General features: G+C 44.8%; 2 protein-coding genes and 1 pseudogene across 2 annotated transcripts; 1 reads left to right on the top strand and 2 right to left on the bottom strand.

Moving 5' to 3' along the window:
• Nucleotides 1-416: 416 nt before the first annotated feature.
• On the bottom strand, nt 417-2,825 carry LOC136468611 (uncharacterized; annotated as a pseudogene).
• A 1,768-nt stretch (nt 2,826-4,593) lies between these two features.
• Nucleotides 4,594-5,646, bottom strand: LOC136471185 (uncharacterized). The gene has a single exon (XM_066468925.1). The coding sequence runs from the start codon at nt 5,089-5,091 to the stop codon at nt 4,633-4,635; it is 459 nt and encodes a 152-aa protein (XP_066325022.1). The 5' UTR covers nt 5,092-5,646; the 3' UTR covers nt 4,594-4,632.
• A 7,462-nt stretch (nt 5,647-13,108) lies between these two features.
• On the top strand, nt 13,109-17,577 carry LOC136468609 (protein FAR1-RELATED SEQUENCE 5-like). The gene is made up of 6 exons (XM_066467115.1): nt 13,109-13,246; nt 13,370-13,909; nt 14,001-14,301; nt 16,909-17,010; nt 17,254-17,468; nt 17,572-17,577. The coding sequence occupies exons 1-6, from the start codon at nt 13,109-13,111 to the stop codon at nt 17,575-17,577; spliced, it is 1,302 nt and encodes a 433-aa protein (XP_066323212.1).
• Nucleotides 17,578-22,229: the final 4,652 nt, after the last annotated feature.

Genomic DNA, 22,229 nt, shown 5'->3' with positions numbered 1-22,229 from the left:
TGTACTCTCGACATCGGCGAGGGGCCGTGGCGGCGAGAGCGGCGACTGATGCTGTAGCCCTAGAGTTCATGTCGTGCTATAGTAACATGGGTACTGTTCACGCAAGGGAGAGGGCAGGGACGGCTGGCTCCCAAGGGAAGCCAGCAACTTAATTGTTGCTTTCTGCTTAATTTCAATCATCCCCGATTACAAGTATTTATCCTTCTCTATAGATGCTATAATTAAGGAACTATATCTATCCCTAAGAAAATACCAAATAAGCGATAAATTGGGCCTCTAAGCCCCTTAACAGACCGGCCCCCTAGCCACTATTGGGCCTGTGCCTGGCATTGGGGATGCCGGTCATAACATCTCTCCCCGCCTGCGCAAACAACTCGTCCTCGAGTTGGAAGTCGGGGAAGTGCTTGCGGAACTCATCAAGAGTCCTCTGGTGGTATGGCCGTGTCTTCGTATTCGGTGGGCGCGGCGTCCTCCTCAATGTAGTCCCCGAACTCCAGGTAGAAGAGCCGCTGACACACATGTCCAGGGACATAGGGCTCATCGCAGTTGTAGCATAGTCCTTGGCGATGACGTTCCAGCTGCTCTGCTGGTGTAAGGCGGCGAAACGGGGGTGCCGCAGGGGCCGCATTGGCCGTAGCAGGGGCCTACCCTGCCTAGGCCGCCTCGGGTGCGCGCGCTAGAGGAGGCTAACCCTGACGCAGAGCCGACACCAGCTGCATGGCAGCCGTAGGTGCGGCTAGGGACTGGGCGCCATGTAGATAGGTTTCAATGAACCGGCGATCCAAGCCGAAAGCAGTGACGACGACGGCGGGAACTTGATCTACTGGATGGGAACGCCCTGGGACGGCGATGATGCGGCTGGGAATGAGGTCGTCGTAGTCCCGTCATAGGGCATCCCATACCGGTACAAGATGACCGGCGCCGTGGTCGCGGCCGAGGGCGACGGCGGCGGGGGTAGCTGCTGTTGGTGTGGCGGCGGAGGAGGTGGCAGCTAGGGCTGTGGCTGGGGTGCATAGGGCCCGACAAGGAAGGCCCTGATGCCCGCCACGACCTGCCCTAATTCCAGGATTGCGGCCGTCATCTGCCTTGGGGTGAGGACGAGGGCGGGCGGCGCCGGGGCAGAGGGCGCAAGCGCCCCTGAGGACGCCAGCGCGCTCGCTGTGTGGGGCAGCAACGCTGACGAAGACGCTGGTGGCGGCGGGTGGGAAGAACTCGATAGAGGGCTGGACATGATCGAACCAGAGATCTCTGATACCAGATTGATAGGACTTGATGCCCTACCGGTGTTGTTGCGCAGGTTATAGGGGTGGAAGATGGGAGGACGTGGCATGTACTCTTAACGTCGACGAGGGGCCATGGCAGTGAGAGCGGCGGCTGCTGCTGCAGCCCTAGAGTTCACGTCGCACTACAGTAACATGGGTACTGTTCACGCAAGGGAGAGGGTAGGGACGGCTGGCTCCCAAGGAAAGCCAACAACTTAATTGTTGCTTTCTGCTTAATTTTAATCATCCCTGATTACAAGTATTTATCCTTCCCTATAAATGCTATAATTAAAGAACTATATCTATCCCTAAGAAAATACCAAATAAGCGATAAATTGAGCCTCTAAGCCCCGTAACAGACCAGCACCCTAGCCACTATTGGGCCTGCGGCTGGCATAGGGGATACCGGTCATAACAATAACTTCTAGTTTTTTCACGAACAAAATTATGTTGAGAGAGAAAGTTCTCTTCGTAGCTTGGAACCATTTCAAAGGCGTCCTTTGTCAGTTCATCCACTGCCTCCAGTGGTTAATAAATGTAGCTCGTTGAAGATGAGAACAATGCGGAGAGTTGAAGAATATTGCAGGAAGAGAGTGTTTTTGTAGTCAACAGTTCATTGACACTAGCCTGAACCATAGTCACATAAAACGGATTCACCACCTTCGACCCGGGTTCGTCGACCCTGACCCGGGTTCACGGGTTCATTTTCTACCCAAAGTGTAAAAATCTCTCGCGAGTAGCGTTCCACGTACCGCAACCCCGTACCTCGACCCCATTGACCCAGAAACTTTGTGAATATGGCCTGCAAGCGATTCCATCGCAAACTTCACATATGCCTCAGGTTCAGGATGATATGATGCATCTGCAGCAGCTTTGTAAACAGCAGCATCACAGCAAGTTGTGTCGAATCCATCTGCCTTGCCATCCCAATTGCTTGAGGAAGTTCTAGATTACTCTTGAGTAAATAAACCATTGCATCATGTTCACTCAGGTTATAAGTACATGCAAGCAACAAGTGGATGAGACCATCCAAAGACCGAGACTCAGCAGGATCCGAGTGCAAATCATGTCGAGCTTGAATTCTTTTGGTGCAGGGAATGCGGTGTCATACCAGATAGTCAGCCTGTTCGGTTGGCTGGTTCGTATCGTTGCTGGTTCGTGAAGAAGTACTGCTGGCTGGTTTACGTGAGAGAAAAATACTGTTCTGGCTAAAAATTTACGATCGTTTACGACAAGCCACAGCCAAATGAACTGTCTGAGTGTTGACAATGATATTGAAGATAGGGATGAATTGACAATGATATTGAAGATAGGATTGAATGGACCATAACAGTAACCGGCCTTGAGGAGGCCATGGTGGTGCCGACTCCAGAAATCTTCAATTGGCAAAGCAGAAATTGCTTTGAGATATACAAAATGGATTCTGTCAAGAAGAAGGCCTCGCATTGATTGTATCGGCATGGGTGAAACCTTCATCTCATACTAATGATACCGCATAGCAGCAAGATCCATATGATCCTTGGACTTCTTCATCCTGAGTGGCTTCTCCAGCAGTCCACACATCTTGGCCACGTCTTGAACGAGATGCTACATTCTGTGGACACAATTGAGAAAATTAGAATTTTGCCCTCACGGCAGGTGGGCTTCGTCCAAATGCCATCAAGTTTGTGGGCTTCGCTGAAATGCCCTTATGAAATGAGTCCAACACGTTATAATGGCATTTTGAGATTTAAGTCCACTTTTAATATTTTTCACCCAAAATTTTAGCCTGAACTGACCATTTTGCCCCTGAGCTCATTGACCCCTGCCCTCTCATCTCTCCCCTTCTCGTTCTCTCGCTCCCGTCGCCTCCCCTTCCTCTCTCCCTCTCCCTCTCTCTCCCGAGGTGGCGGCGCTGCGGTGGGCCCCGAACGCGGCGACCTCCCTGCGCTGCGCGTGGCCGTGGGCCCCGGCGGCGGGCGAGCCCGGCTCGGCGTGGCGCGGCTCTGTCGCGCCGCCTCTCTCTCTCCCCCCCTCTCCCGGTGTGCAGGCGCACCGTACGGGCCCGCCGCGCTGGCCGTCCTCCGGCGAGGTGGCGCGCCGCGGTGGCGGTGGCTTAGCGCGGGCGCCCCCCTCCCCTCTCCCTCTCCCTCCGTCTCAATCTACCACTGGGCCGTGCGCGTGGCCGGCGCAGGGCAGGGTAGAGGCATGGCCTTGCAGGCCAGTCGTCCTCATCTTTCCCCCTATCCCTCTCTCCTGCTGTGGCCACTCATGGTGCTCGTGCCCGGTGCCGGTGGGTCTCGGCGGTGTCGCGGTTGGCACAGAGCAGTCTCAGGTGCTCCTGTTTTCTCTTGTATTTTGGGATTTTGCTTTTGCCTCTCTGATTCTTCCCTTCGATGACTTCAATTCGTGTTCTAGGGTTTAGCCTAGAATGCCTGTTGTTTCAATGTTTGCCTTCTCTGGGAAAGGACGACACCGATTGGCAATGACACTACTTACCTCAAAGATGAAAAAGTCTCCATTGATGAGATCAAATTAACACCTCTCTGTGGGATTCAAGGGATTGTGTCTGTGATTTTATTTTTGCAGCTTTTTTTCTTAGTTTTTCCCTCCCCCGTTCTTGCTTCGATTCTTCATTTTGAGACTGATTTAGTTCGTTCTTTTTTGCTCAGATTCGTGCTATGACATGAGTTGATGCTACCCCTTAAGTCAATTTGATTGAATCGAGTCGAGTACGAAGAAATTGAACGAATTTCGTTTTTGGGGAGTTTTTCGTGTTCTTGACCGTGATCTAATTTTTCCGAAGTTTGGGTTGAAATTGGGCGATGATCTCTTAGAGTATGCTCACCAACTCCCTTGTGATGGCCTGTGAAAAGTTTGGTCGCGATTTGTTTTGATTTGGTCCAGTTTTTCGTCGATTTTGTGGCCGCCAGTTTTCTGTTCTTGCGTTCGAGCTCCCTTCTCCTTTCTGTTCGTAGCGTCGGTCAGGTTTCTAGAGGGACTGTTCTTTGTCGTGACCGTGTGATCGAGAGGGGGGCAGGGGTTAATGAGCTCAGGGGCAAAATAATCAGTTTAGGCTAAAATTTTGAGTGAAAAATATTAAAAGTGGATTTAAATTTTAAAATGGTATTATAACGTGTTGAATTTATTTTATAAGAGCATTACAGCGCAGCCCACGAAGTGACATTTGGGCGAAGCCCACCTAATTCCAATTTTCTCGACACAATTTGGGTGAGGTGAGACACTAGCGCAGCCGAGCCGGTGAGGAACGCATCAGGACTGGGCAGCCTCGCTGACAGAGCAGCGCATTTGAGAGCCTTCCTGACGGCAAGTGAGTGGATGCAGAATTTGTCCTTGCGACGCTGGCAGCGATCTAGCTCGATCAGGTCGATCAGGTGGACGGCGACGAGGAGATCGGCTCGGGACAAGCAGAGGTACCACAGCGCATCCCACTGGGAAGGTAGCGGTAATACGATGTCAGGAGAGTGACAAGGCCTTCTAGAGAGCGCTCCGCGATGGTCCGTGCCTCCGGAGGAGAGGGGACGTCGCCGACGACAATCTTGGAGAGGATCTCGACCCGCGCCCTTGCGTCCCGCGACCGCGAGGGCTTCCGCTTCCGCTTCCCGGCGACGGCGACGTCGGGCACGGGCACCGGCTCGACGCTCTCGTCGGAGATGAAGCAGAGGGTGTTGGCGATGATGTTGGTGACGGGGTCCCCCAAGCCGAAGCAGACGCCGGCGTCAAGGAGGCGCGGGCCAAGCGCTGGTATGCGCTCCAGCGGCAGCGCGTCGAGCGCCTCCTCGTAGTATCCGTACATGAATCGTAGAATCACGCGTCTGTTGCGAGCCATGCCCACCCGCAAAGCCGTCGGATAGGTTCGCGCTAGCGCCGTCTCCGTCGCCGTCGATCTTGCCGCGCCACCATCGGCCGGCCATGATCGGGGTTAGGGTGGATGTGGATCGCCGACGACTGGGGATTTTCTTCTCCTATCCCTTCGATTCCCAATCAACGCCCAGCAGAGCACCTCCTCCATGGAACCTTCCGCGAAGTTCCAGCCTCATCTACCCAGCCCCACACGCTGTCAGGGAAAACAGGGCCGCCGCTCCGGTCGGACGCAGGCGACAGGCAGGCCCCGGCGCCTCGTTGCGCTTCCCCCGCCGCCAAGCTCCTCCCTTCCTCTCTCCCTCTCGCCTCCCTCTACCTCCCGCACTGACTCCGCTCGCCATCGTGTCCACCCCAGGGCTGCTCCCGCACCAGAGCGCCTGACCCGGTGCTGAGCCGCCGTCGCGCCTACCACCAGGCCACCTGCGGCCTGCGCGGGCGCGGGTCTCCCGGCCGGAGCAAGGAAGGCCGCCCGAGCGAGCGCGTCCCCACACGACGCGGATGGCACCGGAGCCCCGATCTGCCGCGGCGAGGTAAACTGCCATTTTCTCTCTCTATTGCGCTTCAATCTCTACGGATATTTATTCGACCGTCCGTTCGACCGAACAAATATGAACACTTATCTGGATAGTTACTCGGATATCTGTAATTTTTTTCGGATACGGATACTAAAATGGATATCTTAGGCGGATATCAAATACGAATGTAATATCATCGATATCCGGCGGATATCGGATAATCCGGTTAAGTATCGGATATATCCGGATATTTAAAAACGGATATTATCCGGATATTATTCAAACGACCTTGGATGGAGAAATGATCAAAATAAAAATTGTAGATCTCAAAAAGTTATGAAACTTTGTTGTTTACAACTTTTTCGTTTGAAATCATTTAGTGCTTCAAAATTTAAACCGTCCAAACTTTCTCAAATGGAAAACTAGTTTATAGGCGTCAAAATTTAAAAATCACAAATTTGAACCATCCAAACTATCTCAAATGGAAAGTTGACCAAAACAACAATTGTAGATCTTGATGAGTTGAACAAACTTGGTATTCAAAACTATTCAATTTGAAGTCATTTAGAGTTCATAATACTAGAGTCAAAGTGTTGTTTTTTCATTTGACCAAATTTGACTTGGTTAAACTTGCTCAAATGAGACACTAAATGACCTCAGATGAAAAAATTCTGAATACCAAGTTTGATCATCTCAGCAAGATCTACAATTGTTACATAGCTCATTTTCTCATTTGAGAAAGTTTTATCAAACACTAGTCACAAATTCTTTCTCATATAGACTTTCTGAAACTATGTCACACACTTGTGAAATTTGAACTACATTTTATTCAAACTTTCTCAAATGAAAAATGGCCTATATAAAGATTGTAGATCTTGATGAGATGAACAAATTTGGTATTCAAAACTTTTCAATTTGAGACAATCTAGGGTTTCGAAAACTAGTTTGTAAATGTCGAAATTTAAAAATCATAAATTTGAACCGTCCAAACTATCTCAAATGGAAAGTTGACCAAAACAACAATTGTATATCTTGATGAGTTGAACAAACTTTGTATTCAAAACTTTTCAATTTGAAGTCATTTAGAATTCATAATACTAGAGTCAAAGTGTTGTTTTTTCATTTGACCAAATTTGACTTGGTCAAACTTGCTCAAATGAGATACTAAATGACCTTAGATGAAAAACCTCTGAATACCAAGTTTAATCGTCTCAGCAAGATATACAATTGTTACATAGCTCATTTTCCTATTTGAGAAAGTTTTATCAAACACTAGTCATAAATTCTTGAATCTCATATAGACTGTCTGAAACTATCTCACACACTTGTGAAATTTGAACTATATTTTGTTCAAACTTTCTCAAATGAAAAAATAGCCTATATAAGGATTGTAGATCTTGATGAGCTGAACAAACTTGGTATTCAAAACTTTTCAATTTGAGACAATCTAGGGTTCCGAAAACTAGTTTGTAAACGTCGAAATTTAAAAATCATAAATTTGAACCGTCCAAACTATCTCAAATGGAAAGTTGACCAAAACAACAATGGTAGATCTTGATGAATTGAACAAACTTGGTATTCAAAACTTTTCAATTTGAAGTCATTTAGAGTTCATAATACTAGAGTCAAAGTGTTGTTTTTTCATTTGACCAAATTTGACTTGGTCAAACTTGCTCAAATGAGATACTAAATGACCTCAGATGAAAAAACTCTGAATACCAAGTTTGATCGTCTCAGCAAGATATACAATTGTTACATAGCTCATTTTCCCATTTGAGAAAGTTTTATCAAACACTAGTCACAAATTCTTGAATCTCATATAGACTTTCTGAAACTATGTCACACACTTGTAAATTTTGAACTACATTTTGTTCAAACTTTCTCAAATGAAAAAATAGCCTGTATAAGGATTGTAGATCTTGATGATCTGAACAAACTTGGTATTCAAAACTTTTCAATTTGAGACAATCTAGGGTTCCGAAAACTAGTTTGTAAGCATCGAAATTTAAAAATCACAAATTTGAACCGTTCAAACTATCTCAAATGAAAAGTTGACCAAAACAACAATTGTAGATCTTGATGAGTTGAACAAACTTGGTATTCAAAACTTTTCAATTTGAAGTCATTTAGAGTTCATAATACTAGAGTCAAAGTGTTGTTTTTTCATTTGACCAAATTTGACTTGGTCAAACTTGCTCAAATGAGACACTAAATGACCTCAGATGAAAAAACTCTGAATACCAAGTTTGATCATCTCAGCAAGATCTACAATTGTTACATAACTCATTTTCCCATTTGAGAAAGTTTTATCAAACACTAGTCACAAATTCTTGAATCTCATACAGACTTTCTAAAACTATGTCACACACTTGTGAAATTTGAACTACATTTTGTTCAAACTTTCTCAAATGAAAAAAATGGCCTATATAAGGATTGTAGATCTTGAATCCATGACCATGACTCCATGAGACCCATGAAGCCATGAGCTTGGCTATTTCTACTCATGCCGCGAAGATTGGTGCTTGTATGATGTTTGATGTATGATGTATCTGTATCTTTATCTTATTTGTTGCTTTACTCTTTAGTCTTTCGGCTTAATCTAGATGGATTATGGACTCATAGAGTGGTGTAATGGTTTGCGCACGTATGATATATATATATATATATGCTGCTTTTACTCAATATCCGAATAGATATTTGTATCCGACCTTCTCCGAATCCGATTCATACCGTATTCGATACTCATTATTCGTATCCGTAACCGAGTCAATCCGTATTCGTATATGTATCCGAACGCTATCCGTGTCCGAATCCGAATCCGAACAGAAATATGAAAACAAATATAATATGAGTGATATCCGTTCGTATCCGATCCGTTTTCATCCCTGTATATGGGCTGTAGGTGTGTCTTCGATTGCTTCTCCTTCATCCCTGACCACCGTGAGCTCCCCATCTGCTGTTTCCTTTTCTCTTGGTGTACTGTGCCCTTTAAGTGCTCGATGAAATGTGCAAAGGGCTCTGCTTGCTAATTTTGCGTCAGTTCGGCGCCTTGCACTCATCTAACTATTCCTATGTGCTGCTTATGTACACCTCAGGTGCTACTTTGCAGCTTCAGTATGCATTTACATAAATATCCGTTGGTTTTGCTTTGTGGTGCGGGCAATGCTACCGATCAATAGCTGAATAATGTTGACTTGCAAACTTGCAGCACGGAAGCAGTTCAGAGTGGCCACATATAAGACCAAGCTGTTTCAAATGACAGACAAACAGTGAGCATATATTTTTGATTTATTATTGTCTATGCATGCTAAGATGGCTAAACTACCATGAACGTACTGTGTAAAGGCTTCACCATACCATAGCTATACTGATAATATATTGCAAGGGTATCCAGCCAGGTATACAAAATAATGACCATATTATGTGCACTATTGTCTATTGTTTGTAGATGCTTTTCAGTTATACTGTTAAGACTGATGCTAACAGTGACTTAGCATTTGATTCCTGATCATTTGATGAAACCTAGATGTGTATATGTTAGAACCACTGCAATTCCCATCACATGTGAGTATGTCGCATGTTATAAACATTCTCATGATCTCATCGTCTATGAAAGCTAATGATTTCTTGATGCCAGAAGCTAATGATTCCCTTAGCTTGATGCCAGAGTGTTTTATTTTGTATTCACCACTAACTCAGCATCATTTTACATGTCCTGTACCAAATTTTGCTTGCTTTTACTAAGCATGGACCTTAACCTTTTCATACATAATAATAATTTTACATGAGCCTAGCAAAACAAGACCAGTTTCAATGGAATTTCGTGATATTCTTCTCAGGTTATTCTTCCCATTACCCGTTCAAATGTGATCAATAATACCTCACCAATATAATTTCCTGCTCCACCTTACATACGAGAACATTATTTTACAGCCTCAAGTTATCAACAGTGATGCACCCTAACAAGGATGAATACTGCAATTCTGAAATTTTGGCTGTGTACCAGCAATGTTTTTAGCACATGGGTACGTCATGCCATACTCAATAAAATTGTAAAATTCAAGCTTTTTCAAGCTCACATCCACGTAGGTGAATTTTATTACAATCTTTCCCATTTTCCTTCTTTAGACTGATGTACTTTTATATTAATGTTGTACTGCTGTGAGTGCACCTGATCATCTGATGCATTGACCAATGCTGATTTCCGAAGAAAAATTTTGTGCTCATATAATCATACTCGATGTGGTTGCTATTATCCAGCTACAAGGATTCCCTTCTATTACTCGATTGATAAACCGGTCGCAGTACTTGATCAAGCATGCTATCCTGATCCTAATAACAGAAGTCTTGACTATGTCTGGTGACAGAGTATTCACTTCAAATCAGTTTTTTTTGCCTTTTAGACTAATTTGGTGCATTCACTTCAAATCGCTTTTTTTTTTCTTAGTTCCAACATTAAAACTTCGAGTCTTGATTGTTTTTGAAATGGCCCAAGTAAATCTTAGTGTATACTGTATTATTTTTAGTTCCTTTCCTCAGTTACCTTTTTAGTTGCCAATTGATCATATTATTTTCAGTCAGTTCACACTCCTTGGACTCATTTCCCAAACAACTGCAGCACTGAACCCATGCCAAATGCAACCTATTCAGCTTTGTTTCTATATTTCCTTATCCCAACAAGCAACAACTGCCTATGCCTGGACACTTCATGTCACTCTGTAATTGCCATAGACCCCTTATACTGCAGTATTGAGCCCATACCAAATACCATTTTTTACGCATAAATATAGGTTGTATATGGGCTCAATTTGCCTACCAGGCGCTGTATGACCTTTTAAGCTTGCTACCTGGGTGGATGGACTGTTCTGGCTCTGTTGTTGTAGGTCTACTCTTCTTTTATTGGATTCGTTTATTTACTACAGACATGTTATCCTTAGTGATTATCTTTTCTTATTTTCCTCATTTTTTAGTGAATTGTGCATACATATTAAATCTTATTTGTCTTTTCATACATGAAGGTTTTTGACCAAATACTAGGGACCAGACTACCAGTGAATGAGATGAAAAATAGAGGCAAGAGTTCAAGATTGTTGTTTATCTCCAGATCTTACAGTATTTTGTTTGTCCTCCTCTGTGTGCAAAATTACAGGCAAAAAACTGGAGCCACATGGAAGTTTTGGTCTAACATTCGATTCATCATATAATTTATACGCATGATATAAAAGCAAATCATGCAGTACTTTTCTCAGTAAGCATGTTAGCCTACTTTTCAATTCCTCTTATCAGGAACATTTCACTATGTGTAATGCCCACTCTTGCTCTTTGTACATTTATCCTTTAGACATCAACGTGCCGTTGCTCAAATCATGCTCGGCCCATTGTCTGTTCTACAATACGACCTTTTCCTTTTGACTTCGTGTGTTGCACCCGCGGCAACGCATGGGATTCCTGCTAGTTAATTTATTATTCCTCCACCAATCCTCACTTTTTTCTTTGAGGAAATCCACCAATCCTCACTTAGGTAGATGACGGAGGTCCGGAGGCCCAACAAGGCCTCCAACAATTTGAAAACCGAGATTGCAACAGGCCCAAAGTTGAATTTGCGAGATAGTTTAACGTCCATTTTAGCTCCTTCACTATTGCCGTCATCTAAATTTTCACATCGAACTCTAAAATTAGACATCACATCCCCTAACTCTCAAAACCATGTGAGATTTTGTGTTTTTAGTGAAAAAACCGGTAAATGCTTGATAAGATTTTTAAACCACGTAAAAATGTCTATGGTATTCTAAAAATTCTGGAAAACCATAAGGAAACGACTAATGCACGGCCGTGCATGTATTAAGCACGCCGCACGCACACTTCATATCAGGAAATCCAATAGTATACATTTTTCCGTTTCCGTCCCGGTCATGGGGAAGCAGTGGTCGTGCACGCGCGCGTGAAGGGCTACGGCGGGTGCACGCCAAGCGCGCTTCCTGGACAAGGCCCACCAGAGGCCAAGCCCACACCCCACCTGGAAGCTTTTCCATTCGCCCTGTTTTGCTTTTTCCTTTCAACACGCAAAACAGAGGCGTCTAGGACGCCGCCACCACCATCGGGCGGCCGGCAGGTTCATCCAAACAAGGCAGACCAATACATCCAAATAGCAGGTACGTACAAATATGCAAGAACTTGATACTATCAGCTGCAGATAATCAGCTTCTTCTTAGATACTAGAATTACACAATAGAACCAACTAGATCTGTTACTAGAAGCAATCCAGTTCTAATATCAGATAGTACTGTTGTTCCTACTGCATATGCAGATCTGATCCTAACTGATAATCAATTCACTACTTTTGCATAAGCAATTCAATTGTTTTGCATAAACAATTCTATTCTCTTGCATCACAAATAGTAATGCAGTTCCTACTGCCAGCCTGTTCGGTTGGCTGGTTCGTATCGTTGCTGGTTCGTGAAGAAGTATTGCTGGCTGGTTTGTGTGAGAGAAAAATACTGTTCCGGCTGGAAATTTACGATCGTTTACGACAAGCCATAGCCAAACGAACAGGCCGGCAGGCATTAGCAGATCCGATCCTAACTTGGACATGTAAATGACTAATGTTCTTACTACACATCTTACTACCAGATGATGTTCTTACTAGTTAACATGTATATATGCTGTATGCACCACTCCTATAGATGTACATCTTGATGCATTAAACCTTCTTGTGTTAGCTGCTGCACATGGTTACTCCTATGCATGAAACTTTCTTGTGTTAGCTGCTGCACATGGTTACTCCTATGCATTAAACTTTTTTGTGTTAGCTGCTTCACATGGTTGCTGCACATGTTCATTTTGTTGCTTGATGGCCTCACACCTGCAATTAAATAGAAGTACATGATCGGCATGTTCGCTGGTTGGTTTCTAGGCTGGTTTGGGCTGGCTGTTGCTGGTTTATTGTGAGAGAAAAACACTGTTGGCTGATTGAATAAGCCTGGCTAAAATCAACAAGCGAACAGGGTGGATAAGCACATAGATGGTAGTGAGAACTGAGGGAAAATGTTTAAATCAACTGAGTTGAGGACAAGCAAGCCTCAAATTTTAACTTTCTGCAAAAAGAGGGAAACATAAGAACAGTAGATTCATTAAGTTGAAAACTGACTATGGAATAAAATGCATTTTGTACCATGGATAGTCTTAAGTTTCTAAACTCTCATGTGTCCATTTTATAGGTTGTAACATTTAGGTACAGTGTTGGTCAGTCTTCAGTCCCACTGTAACTGTGGAAAACTGATAGCCACAGCTATCATGAAATTTCATGTAACTGATAGCATGTACTGAACAAAACTGATAGCATGTACTGAACAAAACTGCATAAGTTGTTGGCATTTTTTGCCTAATTTTGTATAGTATTATTGCCTAATGGGTTTGACTGGTTGCCCAATTTCATGTAACTTACTGTTTTGTATGTAGTTCTGAAATATGGATCTTAACAAGTTGCCACCATATTTGGATGAAGATTTCTTAGATGCATTTGGTTTGGATTATGTGACCGGCAACCCTACCTTCTGCACTCAAGTGCCTGCAATTCCTGAAATTCCTCAGCCTAATGATGAGCATGTGAACCAATAGATTTTGTCTAGTTTTTCTGAAGTTAGTCATGCTGGTTTAGCAGAGGCGGCTACTGTAGTTTCAGAAGAGGTTCTTCCTACCGTTTCTGAAATCAGATTGTCATTTGAACAGGCAAGGAGTGAGGACAGGAATGAAGGTTCTACTGCTAATCCTGTAGTTGCTGATAATGAATTGAATGGTGCTGGAAATGAAGTAGCAGAAGAGGAGGAAGAGGTGTGGTCTACTCCTCAAATGCCACACAATGGTCTATCTTTTGCATCCTTGGACGAAGCAAAAGAGTACAACTCTTATGTCAAGAGAACTAGCTTCTCGATTAGAACAAACACGTCACGCTGGTCTGCAATCACAAGAGAAATGCAAAAGGTCCAATTCGTGTGCAATAAGGAAGGCTTTGGCAAGAAAAGGAGAATTGCTGCTCAGCTTGTTGAAGCTATCACTTGCTACTCTAACAATGATGACGCCAAAGAGGAGGATAGTGCACAAGAGGAAGAGGATGATCAAGGGGAGAAGAGGAAGAAGCTTGACGGATGTAAGAAAAGAAAGAGGGAGAAAATGCTATATACAAATTGCAAGGCGAGGATGGTGGTCAAAATGATTGGCTCTAGGTGGCAAGTCATCTATTTTCTAGGCGAGCACAACCATGATCTTGTGGTAAAGCCCTCGCTCAAGAAGTTCCTAAGGTCCCATAGAGGGATACCAAAGCCGAAAAAGGATTTCATCGTTTTGCTACATGGTCATGCAGTTGATGAGCGAGTTCTATGGCTTTGCACAGCTGGTGCCATACGAGGGAAAACAAGTTTCGAACTTTCGCTCCACCATCCACAAGACGGAAAAAATCAAAGATATGCGGGAAACTTTGGATTACTTCAGAGCTTTGAAAGAAGAAGACCCTAATTTCTTCTACAAGATCAAGCTCGATGACAACCATAGGGTTGAGAACCTGTTTTGGGTTGATTCAGCTGCAAGACGAGCTTACAAAGAGGCATATAGCGACTGCGTCTCATTTGATGCAGCCTATATGACCAACATATATGAGATGCCTTGTACACCATTCATAGGAATCAACAGACACTGCCAAACTTTTTCAGCAAGGATGTGCCTTTATAAGGAATGAGAAGGCAACTACCTATGAATGGTTGTTTGTAACATTTCTGGAGGCAATGGATGGAAAGGCACCCTCAACATAATCACCGATCAGGACGCTGCGATGAGAGCCGCCATTTGCACCGTTTTTTCAAACACGACCCTGAAAGCTCTAGTTTGGTTTTAGTGAATTGATGAAACCCTAAGTACTAACCTAGTTTATCAAGTGATCATGAGATAGGTAGCACACTCTAAGTGGTGAAGCAAATGAAGATCATAACATGATAATGATCAAGTGCTTGGACTTGGAAAGAAGAAAGAGAAAAACAAAAAGCTCAAGGCAAAGGTATAAACCATAGGAGCTATTTTGTTTTGGTGATCAAGACACTTAGAGAGTGTGATCACATTTAGGTTTGATAGCCGTACTATTAAGAGGGGTGAAACTCGTATCGGAATGCGGTTATCAAGGTGCCACTAGATGCTCTAACTCATTGCATATGCATTTAGGATCTAGTGGAGTACTAACACCCTTGAAAATGTTTGTGAAAATATGCTAACACATGTGCACAAGGTGATACACTTGGTGGTTGGCACATTTGATCAAGGGTGGTGAAGTTTAGGTGTAAGGGTAAGTAACTCCACCGGCGGAGTGTCCGCCCATAGAGTGCGGACAGTCCGACGGTGCCACCGGCGCCCTAGATAGAAAAGACAGAGGTCACTAGAAGTGACCAGACGCTGGGTCACTCTACGACCGGATGCTGAAGGGCTGCGTCCGGTCGTGTTGTCGGTCAGCACAGTAAGTAGTCACAGTGTGACCGGACGCTGGTAGGGTCCGGTCAAGCTTGACTGGATGCGTCCGGTCGGCAAAAACACATTTTGGACCCTTACTGTAAATGACCGGACGCTGAGGGTCCAGCGTCCAGTCAACTCTGTCAGAGCATCCGGTCAACATGTCGACCATTGAGATCAAGCGTTCACTGTTGAACACAAGAGACACGTTTCCACCATCAGGCGACCGGACGCTGAGGAGCAGCGTCTGGTCAGTAGGACCGGAGCGTCCGGTCACCCCGATCATTACCCAGTGAAGGGGTACAATGGCTCTATTTCATGGGGGCTTCTATTTAAGCCCCATGGCCAGCTCAAGCTCACACCTTTGGCCATTTTCATTGACATAGCAACCTTGTGAGCGTAGCCAAAGTCCTCCCACTCATCTCCATCATTGATTAATCATCTTTGTGAGATTGGGAGAGAATCCAAGTGCATTGTTTGAGTGTTTGCATCTAGAGGCACTTGGTGTTCGTGTTTCGCTATGGATTTTGCTTGTTATTCTTGGTGGTTGCTGCCACCTAGATGGCTTGGAGCAGTGAGGATCGTTGAGCAGAGGGTGGTGATTGTCTCTGACTCCGATCGTGGTGATTGTGAGGGGTTCTTGACCTTTCCCTGGCGGAGCACCAAAAGGTACTCTAGTAGATTGCTCGTGGCTTGTGTGATCCTCATCTTATGTTGGTTATGTGGCACCCTATTGAGGGTTTGGCGTGTGAAGCCAATTAGCGCGTGAACCTCCAAGTGAGTGAATCGCCACAACGAGGACTAGCTTACCAGCAAGCAAGTGAACCTCGGTAAAAAATCATTGTGTTCATCATTGATTCTGAGGTGATTGGTCTTCATTGTTATTCATCCTTGTGATTGATTGGTTCCTTCATCTACATGGTGGTATAACCTTCTTGATCACTCTCTTTACTTTACCGCAAACTAGTTGTCAAGCTCTTTAGTGTAGCTAGTTGTGAGAGCTTGCTTGGTTGGTTGGTGTGGCTCTTTAGTTAGCCTTTGAGAACACACTAACATAGGGTAGTGTCATAGCTATTGTGTGAATCGACACTATCTAAACTAGAATTGTGGTAGGTGGCTTGCATTTTGAGTAGGCTAGCGCAACACTTGCTTCGCCTCATAATTGTCTAACCATTTTGTTAAGTGTTGTTGTAGAAATTTTTATTAGGCTATTCACCCTCCTCTAGCCATTAGGACCTTTCAGACCCACAGGAATTGCAGGTGGCATATCATCGACAAGTTTTTGGGCACAATTGGACCGATCCTTGCTAAAAATGAAGAACTAAATGAGGAGTTTGTGGATTGCTTGAACCACACTGTAAGTCCTGAAGATTTTGAGTCAAAGTGGGCCGCTATGGTCCAGAAACATGATTTGGAGGGCAATGAGCATTTTCAGCACCTGTACCACATAAGGCAGAGCTTCATTCTAGCCTACTACATGCATAGCTTCTTCCCATTCCTCCAATCAACTCAAAGGAGCGAGGGATTCAACGCTTTGCTCAAGAAGTATGTGAACCCAAACTTGTTCGTGCTACAATTTGTGAGACAGTACTAGAATATACAAGAGAAGTGTCTGGTAGCACAGGATGGGCAAGACTTTAGGACTGATGAGAATGAGTGAAGACGATGGTCAAGGCATCCACTTGAGAAGCATGCTTCCACTGTATACACAAAGAATATGTTCTACAAGTTCTCCAAAGAGTTTGAGAAAACTGCATAATATGATGTGAAGCCTGTAGGGCAGTTCCAATATTGGGTGGAGCCCAATAACAGCTTTGTTTATGGGTATGGAAAAAGGAACTACCTTGTTACAACAATAGAAGAGGAGGAAAGCTACCGCTGTGAGTGCAACAAGTTTGACAGGGATGGAATCATTTGCTACCACATTATGAGGGTTATGGTCAGGATGGGGGTGAAATTGATACCAGAAAGTTACATCCATAAAAGGTGGACGCAACAAGCAATTACTAGTGATACAGAACAGGTCCAAAATGTGTAGGCACCGGTGGAACTTGTAGCCCGTGGGATGCCATTGACCGGCCAGAAAACTCCGAGATTCACGAATGCATCCACCGCATTTGCAGCACTAGCAGTTGAGGGCTGTACAAGTGATGAAAACTATGCTATTTTGGAGAAGCACATCAAGCAGATGCGATCTGAATTTGAAGAAATGAAGAAAAGGAAGATGGCGAATAGGTGGAACATTGGTGCTATAGAAGGTGGTGCTACAGAAGGTGCACAAGACCCTGGTGCTACAGAACACTGGTCCAGGTACCTCTACTCCAACTGGACCTTCACTGTGAACTGCAGGTTTAAAAACTAGACCCTATGTTCTGCTTTACTTCATCCTAGTACACCTATACTTGATTACTTAGTTGCTGATATTGCATTTCACCCTGTAGGTGTAGTGGCTGGTCCAAGCTAATCAAATGTAGGGAACTCCCAAAGTCAAAAGCCAGCGCAGGAAGGAGAAGGCGCACAAAAAGGGGATGAATAGTCAAGCAACGAGGAAGAATAGGTGCAGCGTTTGCAGATCATATGATCACAATGCACAGAGATGTCCAGACAAGGCTGGAAGAGAAGTTCAAAATTAAGAAATGGTTTAAATTAAGAAATAGTGTTACTGAAATGTACTTCAATGTGTTTGTGTGAAAATTTATGTTGGCAGACCCGTTGTACATCTTATATGCTAAGACGAACACAAATTTTCACACAAACACATTCAAGTACATTTCAGTAACATTATTTCTTATTTTAAACTATTTCTTGATTTTGAACTTCTCTTTCGGGCTTGTCTGGACATCTCTGTGCATTGTGATCATATGATTTGCAAACACTACACCTATTCTTCCTCTACCAGGAAACAATAGCTCCGATGAATCAGCATCATAGCACTCAGCCTTCAACCAGTCTGCAAAACCTATAGGAAGGGTTTTAGAAGCAATCTTTAGGAGACCACCAAAACCTATCACCCATATTCTTTTCTTCTGAGATTGAGTCAAATCATTGTAGAGCTGTCTTCGAGGCTGAGAATAGGAGATGGATTGCAAAAGGTTAGAAAATAGCGGCAACTAAAAATTGAGTGCACAAAATAGGTGAATATAAAAAATAGAGCTAATGGATTGGGTGCACATACCTTAGGAACTATTGAAGATGATGAAGCAGCAGGTTGGCTTTGTTGTCCTATACCCATTGCCTAACACAAGCAGCACCTAAGAGACCATGTTGGATGAAGGGTTCAGCTCATTTGGCATAAATATAGGTAAAATAAAAAAGATAGACATGAAGTGAAGTTTAATACATGTTAGGATTCACTAATTACAAAAAAGAAGTTCAATCCATTCACTGTAGCAGTTCAATACATGAAGTTTAATACTTTCACTATAATATAAGACACACATCAGCACCCTCGCGTCACACTGTTCCAAACCTCCTAGCTCCTGTAGAAACGCTGCACTATGGAGCAACAAGATTCTAATTTACATCTGGGATGAGAGCACAAGTGAAAACTGGAGCATAAATGAATACATGCATGATAGGTACTCCTAAACACTAGCAATAGCGTGATGATCACTGAATGAACAGCACATCATATTGTAGGGAGCCAAGATGCTTGGAACAAAGTGAGCCTTCCTACTGCATGCCTATTCCATAAAGCATATATTGAAAGATTTAGGAAACATTGTGCTGATATAATATGTAGCACATACGCAAGAACTGAAAGTGCATACATAAAGCATGATTGGTAAAGTAAATTAGATAAGGTATAGCCATTGTCCTCTTGGTATAGAACTATTTTGCAGTTCTTGCAAAATAAAAAGAAACCAGAGAGCGTGGCCAGGCAACAAACCATAGACTGAAATCTAATGTAATTTCTTGTAGTGAGTAAAGTCCTCATAATATTCATGTAATTACTGATAAATCGACACTACTGGTTTTGATTGTCACTGATGCTAAATAGATAGGGATTGAACAATCATAGGTAAACTGTTATAGTACGTGCGACAATCTGACACCAATAAGTTAAAAGGATAACACTATTAAGAATGAGGATGGCATTGGTTATTGGAGAAGAAATAAAAAGAAAGGAAACAACAAACACCTGAGATATTTTGCAGTTCCACAAACAAGAGCTGCTTATACACAAATTAGATACAGAAAAATCGACTGGGTGCCTCGCTTGTGCCTCGACCAAGCAGAAGCTAAAAATAAACAAATTCAAGACATTTAGTTCCAATTAAACAAGAAGAATCTCAAAACCTAAATAGAATAGACCTAATGATGCACATTGAGCAGAAATAGCCAACAATAAGGCTTAATTAACAATATCATAGCGCATAATATTTTTGGAACTATGTGAGATAGCAAATGGGCATTTTCAAGATCATGAAATGCATAGATTAAAACAAGAAGAAAAATGACAAATACAACTTGGGTTATGAACAAGGGAGCCACATAGTCCATGTATATTATGATAAGGAAGTAAGTTGCTAAAGAACAATATCTGAATTCTTAGCCTTATGGTGTGCATGAGGATAAGAAATGCCTCCGGGCTGAATGCTTAATGCTTCAGGCCACTTGCGATCAGAGCAAACAAAGCATTGGTTTGGGCAAAAGGAGATAGACTTCTAGTATCATGCACATGCAACCTTTTAGGTTTATTAGTAATTACATGGACTAGATTTATCATATAATGCACCCTAAAAGAGTAGAGAGAGCAACAACTTGATTATGTGAAATCATCAAGATGTGGAGTAATGGTCAGGGAAGGGCAACATTAGTGTCGTATACCATAAAAAGGGGTACCCTAAGCAAGAACCGAAAAGATTGCTTAGACCTTACAAATATCAAAGCCAAAGGACAACCACGAGGCCTCAGCCGATTTTCTGATTCGCCCCACCGAGGCCCTCTCGCCGAGGCCGATTCTCTGATTCGCCCCACCGAGGCCCTCTCACCGAGGCCGATTCTCCGATTCGCCCCACCGAGGCCCCTCGCCGAGGCCTCAGCCGATTCTCTGATTCGCCCCACCGAGGCCCCTCGCCGAGGCCCTCTCTCGCTGAGGCCGATTTTCTGATTCGCCCCGCCGAGGCCCTCCCACCGAGGCCGATTCTCCGATTCGCCTCGCCGAGGCCCTCTCGCCGAGGCCGATTCTCTGATTCGCCCCGCCAAGGCCCCTCGCCGAGGCCGTCCCTCTGGTAGGCTATCCCATCCATTTAATGCGCCTAAATGCACCCACTACGTCAGCCACGACCGGTAGGGTACAGCAACGGGAGCGATGGGACAATGGTCAAATCTCCTTTTTACCATCCCTTACTGATGGTGCAGGGGTTACCATGCCCTATGGCCATATGCCCTACACTTTTCCACCTAAACCGGGTACGACGCTGACCATCGAGGCCCCCGCATCATACTCAGGTCACCTCCTAGGCCTCTACGTAGTCAGCCACAAACACCTGCCAGGCCTCAGCGCGCCACCAAGTCAAAAATTCATAAGGCACGGCATGTCACCTACAGCGGAGGCCATGCTGACTAGACGTCAACAAGGACCCCTACGACTTCAATAGCCTCGGGCATGGCTGGCATGACACACCAGTGATCAAGTACCAATTGCCATTCCTGACACTGTGCTGCTATAGGAATAGGCCACAGTACTAGATCTTCCTTCCTCGCTAAGGCTCCACATGTAGCTCTCTCATGTACTCTTGGCTCCCTCCTTGCGGCTATAAAAGGAAGCAGCCAAGGCCATTTCTAAAAAAGGGGACGACGTAGGCCCTCACGCGTAGACGGACGAAGAAAGGAGAACACCTTGTAACACACACACGCACACATCCTAGCCGCCTGACAGCAACGTCTCAAGCAGCCCATGCGACACCTCGCCGAGACCTAGGACTAGCTCCCTCTCTCACCTAGCTTGTAACCCCCTACTGCAAGCACTTCGGTGCAAGGAATACAAGATCAATCTCTCAGACTGGATGTAGGGCATCGATTGCCTGAACCAGTATAAACCTTGTGTCTCTTTGCATCACCATCTGGGATTAGGGGCACGTAGTTCACATTTATTGGTTGGTTGAGGACCCCCCGGTCTGAAACACCGACAGTTGGCGCGCTAGGTAGGGGAATACTATGTGTAAGCTTAATTATCCCAACAAGTTCCAGATGGCAGACCCCATACGACCACTACAAGCACTTCATTTCAGCACAATGATCTAGTTTGGGAGCCTAGAGTTCATGTCTCTAGGATACAAGTACGACATGGTACTCCTCCCACCCAAAGCCCCGTCAACCGACGGCGACATCACGCACCAATAACCTAGGCGCGGGCGGCGCCTGGGCCGCTGCTCCCATCACGCTCGCCAGGCACGGCACGAGCGGGACCACCCCGGCACCGTGCAAGCTCAGGGCGACGCACCGCACTCCACCGGTATCCCATGCCCAACTGTTGGCATAAGGTCCCTGGTCGGGGGCCTATCTAGCCTGAGCCTGGGCAAGGGAAAGATGCCAGTGGCGCGCAGCGACGCCTCATCATCAAGCTCTACCCCACCACCTCCTGAGGAGCTGACTTCTTTCATCACCCCATTCGACACGTACTGCTATGTGACTATGCCATTCAGCCTCAGAAGCATAGGGGCCACGTACCAGTGGTGCACCACCCAGGTCTTTGGCGAGCACATCGAGCGAACCATCAAGGCTGGCGTGGACAACATCGAGGACAAGTCTAGGAAGGCCAGTGACCTCATCGATGACTTGGAAGTTGGTGGCCTGCCCAAGTACTAAAGCTCAGGACCTACAAGCTAGCCTACGAGAAGGGCGAAATCCTCACCAACACTTGGAACATAGAACAGATACGTCGCTTCTACCCTTAAATTCCCAAGCGTCATACAATTTTCCTTGAAATACAATAAAGAAGCGTTCTTTAATTGTTCTAAATTTTCGAGGAACCCCCCGAGCCCATCGATACGGGTTCGGCGTTACAATAACGCAAGGGGGAGACTCGACTCTGCCTCTGCAGAACCGAGCCTCCCTCGAGGGCTAGGGGGGAACCTCCCCCCCTAATCCCAAA

Source organism: Miscanthus floridulus, chromosome 8, assembly GCF_019320115.1.
Source record: "Miscanthus floridulus cultivar M001 chromosome 8, ASM1932011v1, whole genome shotgun sequence".
Lineage (NCBI taxonomy): Eukaryota > Viridiplantae > Streptophyta > Magnoliopsida > Poales > Poaceae > Miscanthus > Miscanthus floridulus.
The sequence above is the reverse complement of the archived record's forward strand: the minus strand, read 5'-3'. Positions and strand labels throughout refer to the sequence as shown.

What these genes read in the sequence shown, in the direction of transcription:
- LOC136471185 (XM_066468925.1), bottom strand. Translation starts at nt 5,091, where the DNA reads ATGGCTCGCAACAGACGCGTGATTCTACGATTCATGTACGGATACTAC.
- LOC136468609 (XM_066467115.1), top strand. Translation starts at nt 13,109, where the DNA reads ATGGATCTTAACAAGTTGCCACCATATTTGGATGAAGATTTCTTAGAT. An exon ending in CTCAGCCTAATGATGAGCAT is followed by an intron (nt 13,247 to 13,369) that starts GTGAACCAATAG and finishes TCATTTGAACAG; the next exon opens with GCAAGGAGTGAGGACAGGAA. An exon ending in AGCACAACCATGATCTTGTG is followed by an intron (nt 13,910 to 14,000) that starts GTAAAGCCCTCG and finishes ATGGTCATGCAG; the next exon opens with TTGATGAGCGAGTTCTATGG.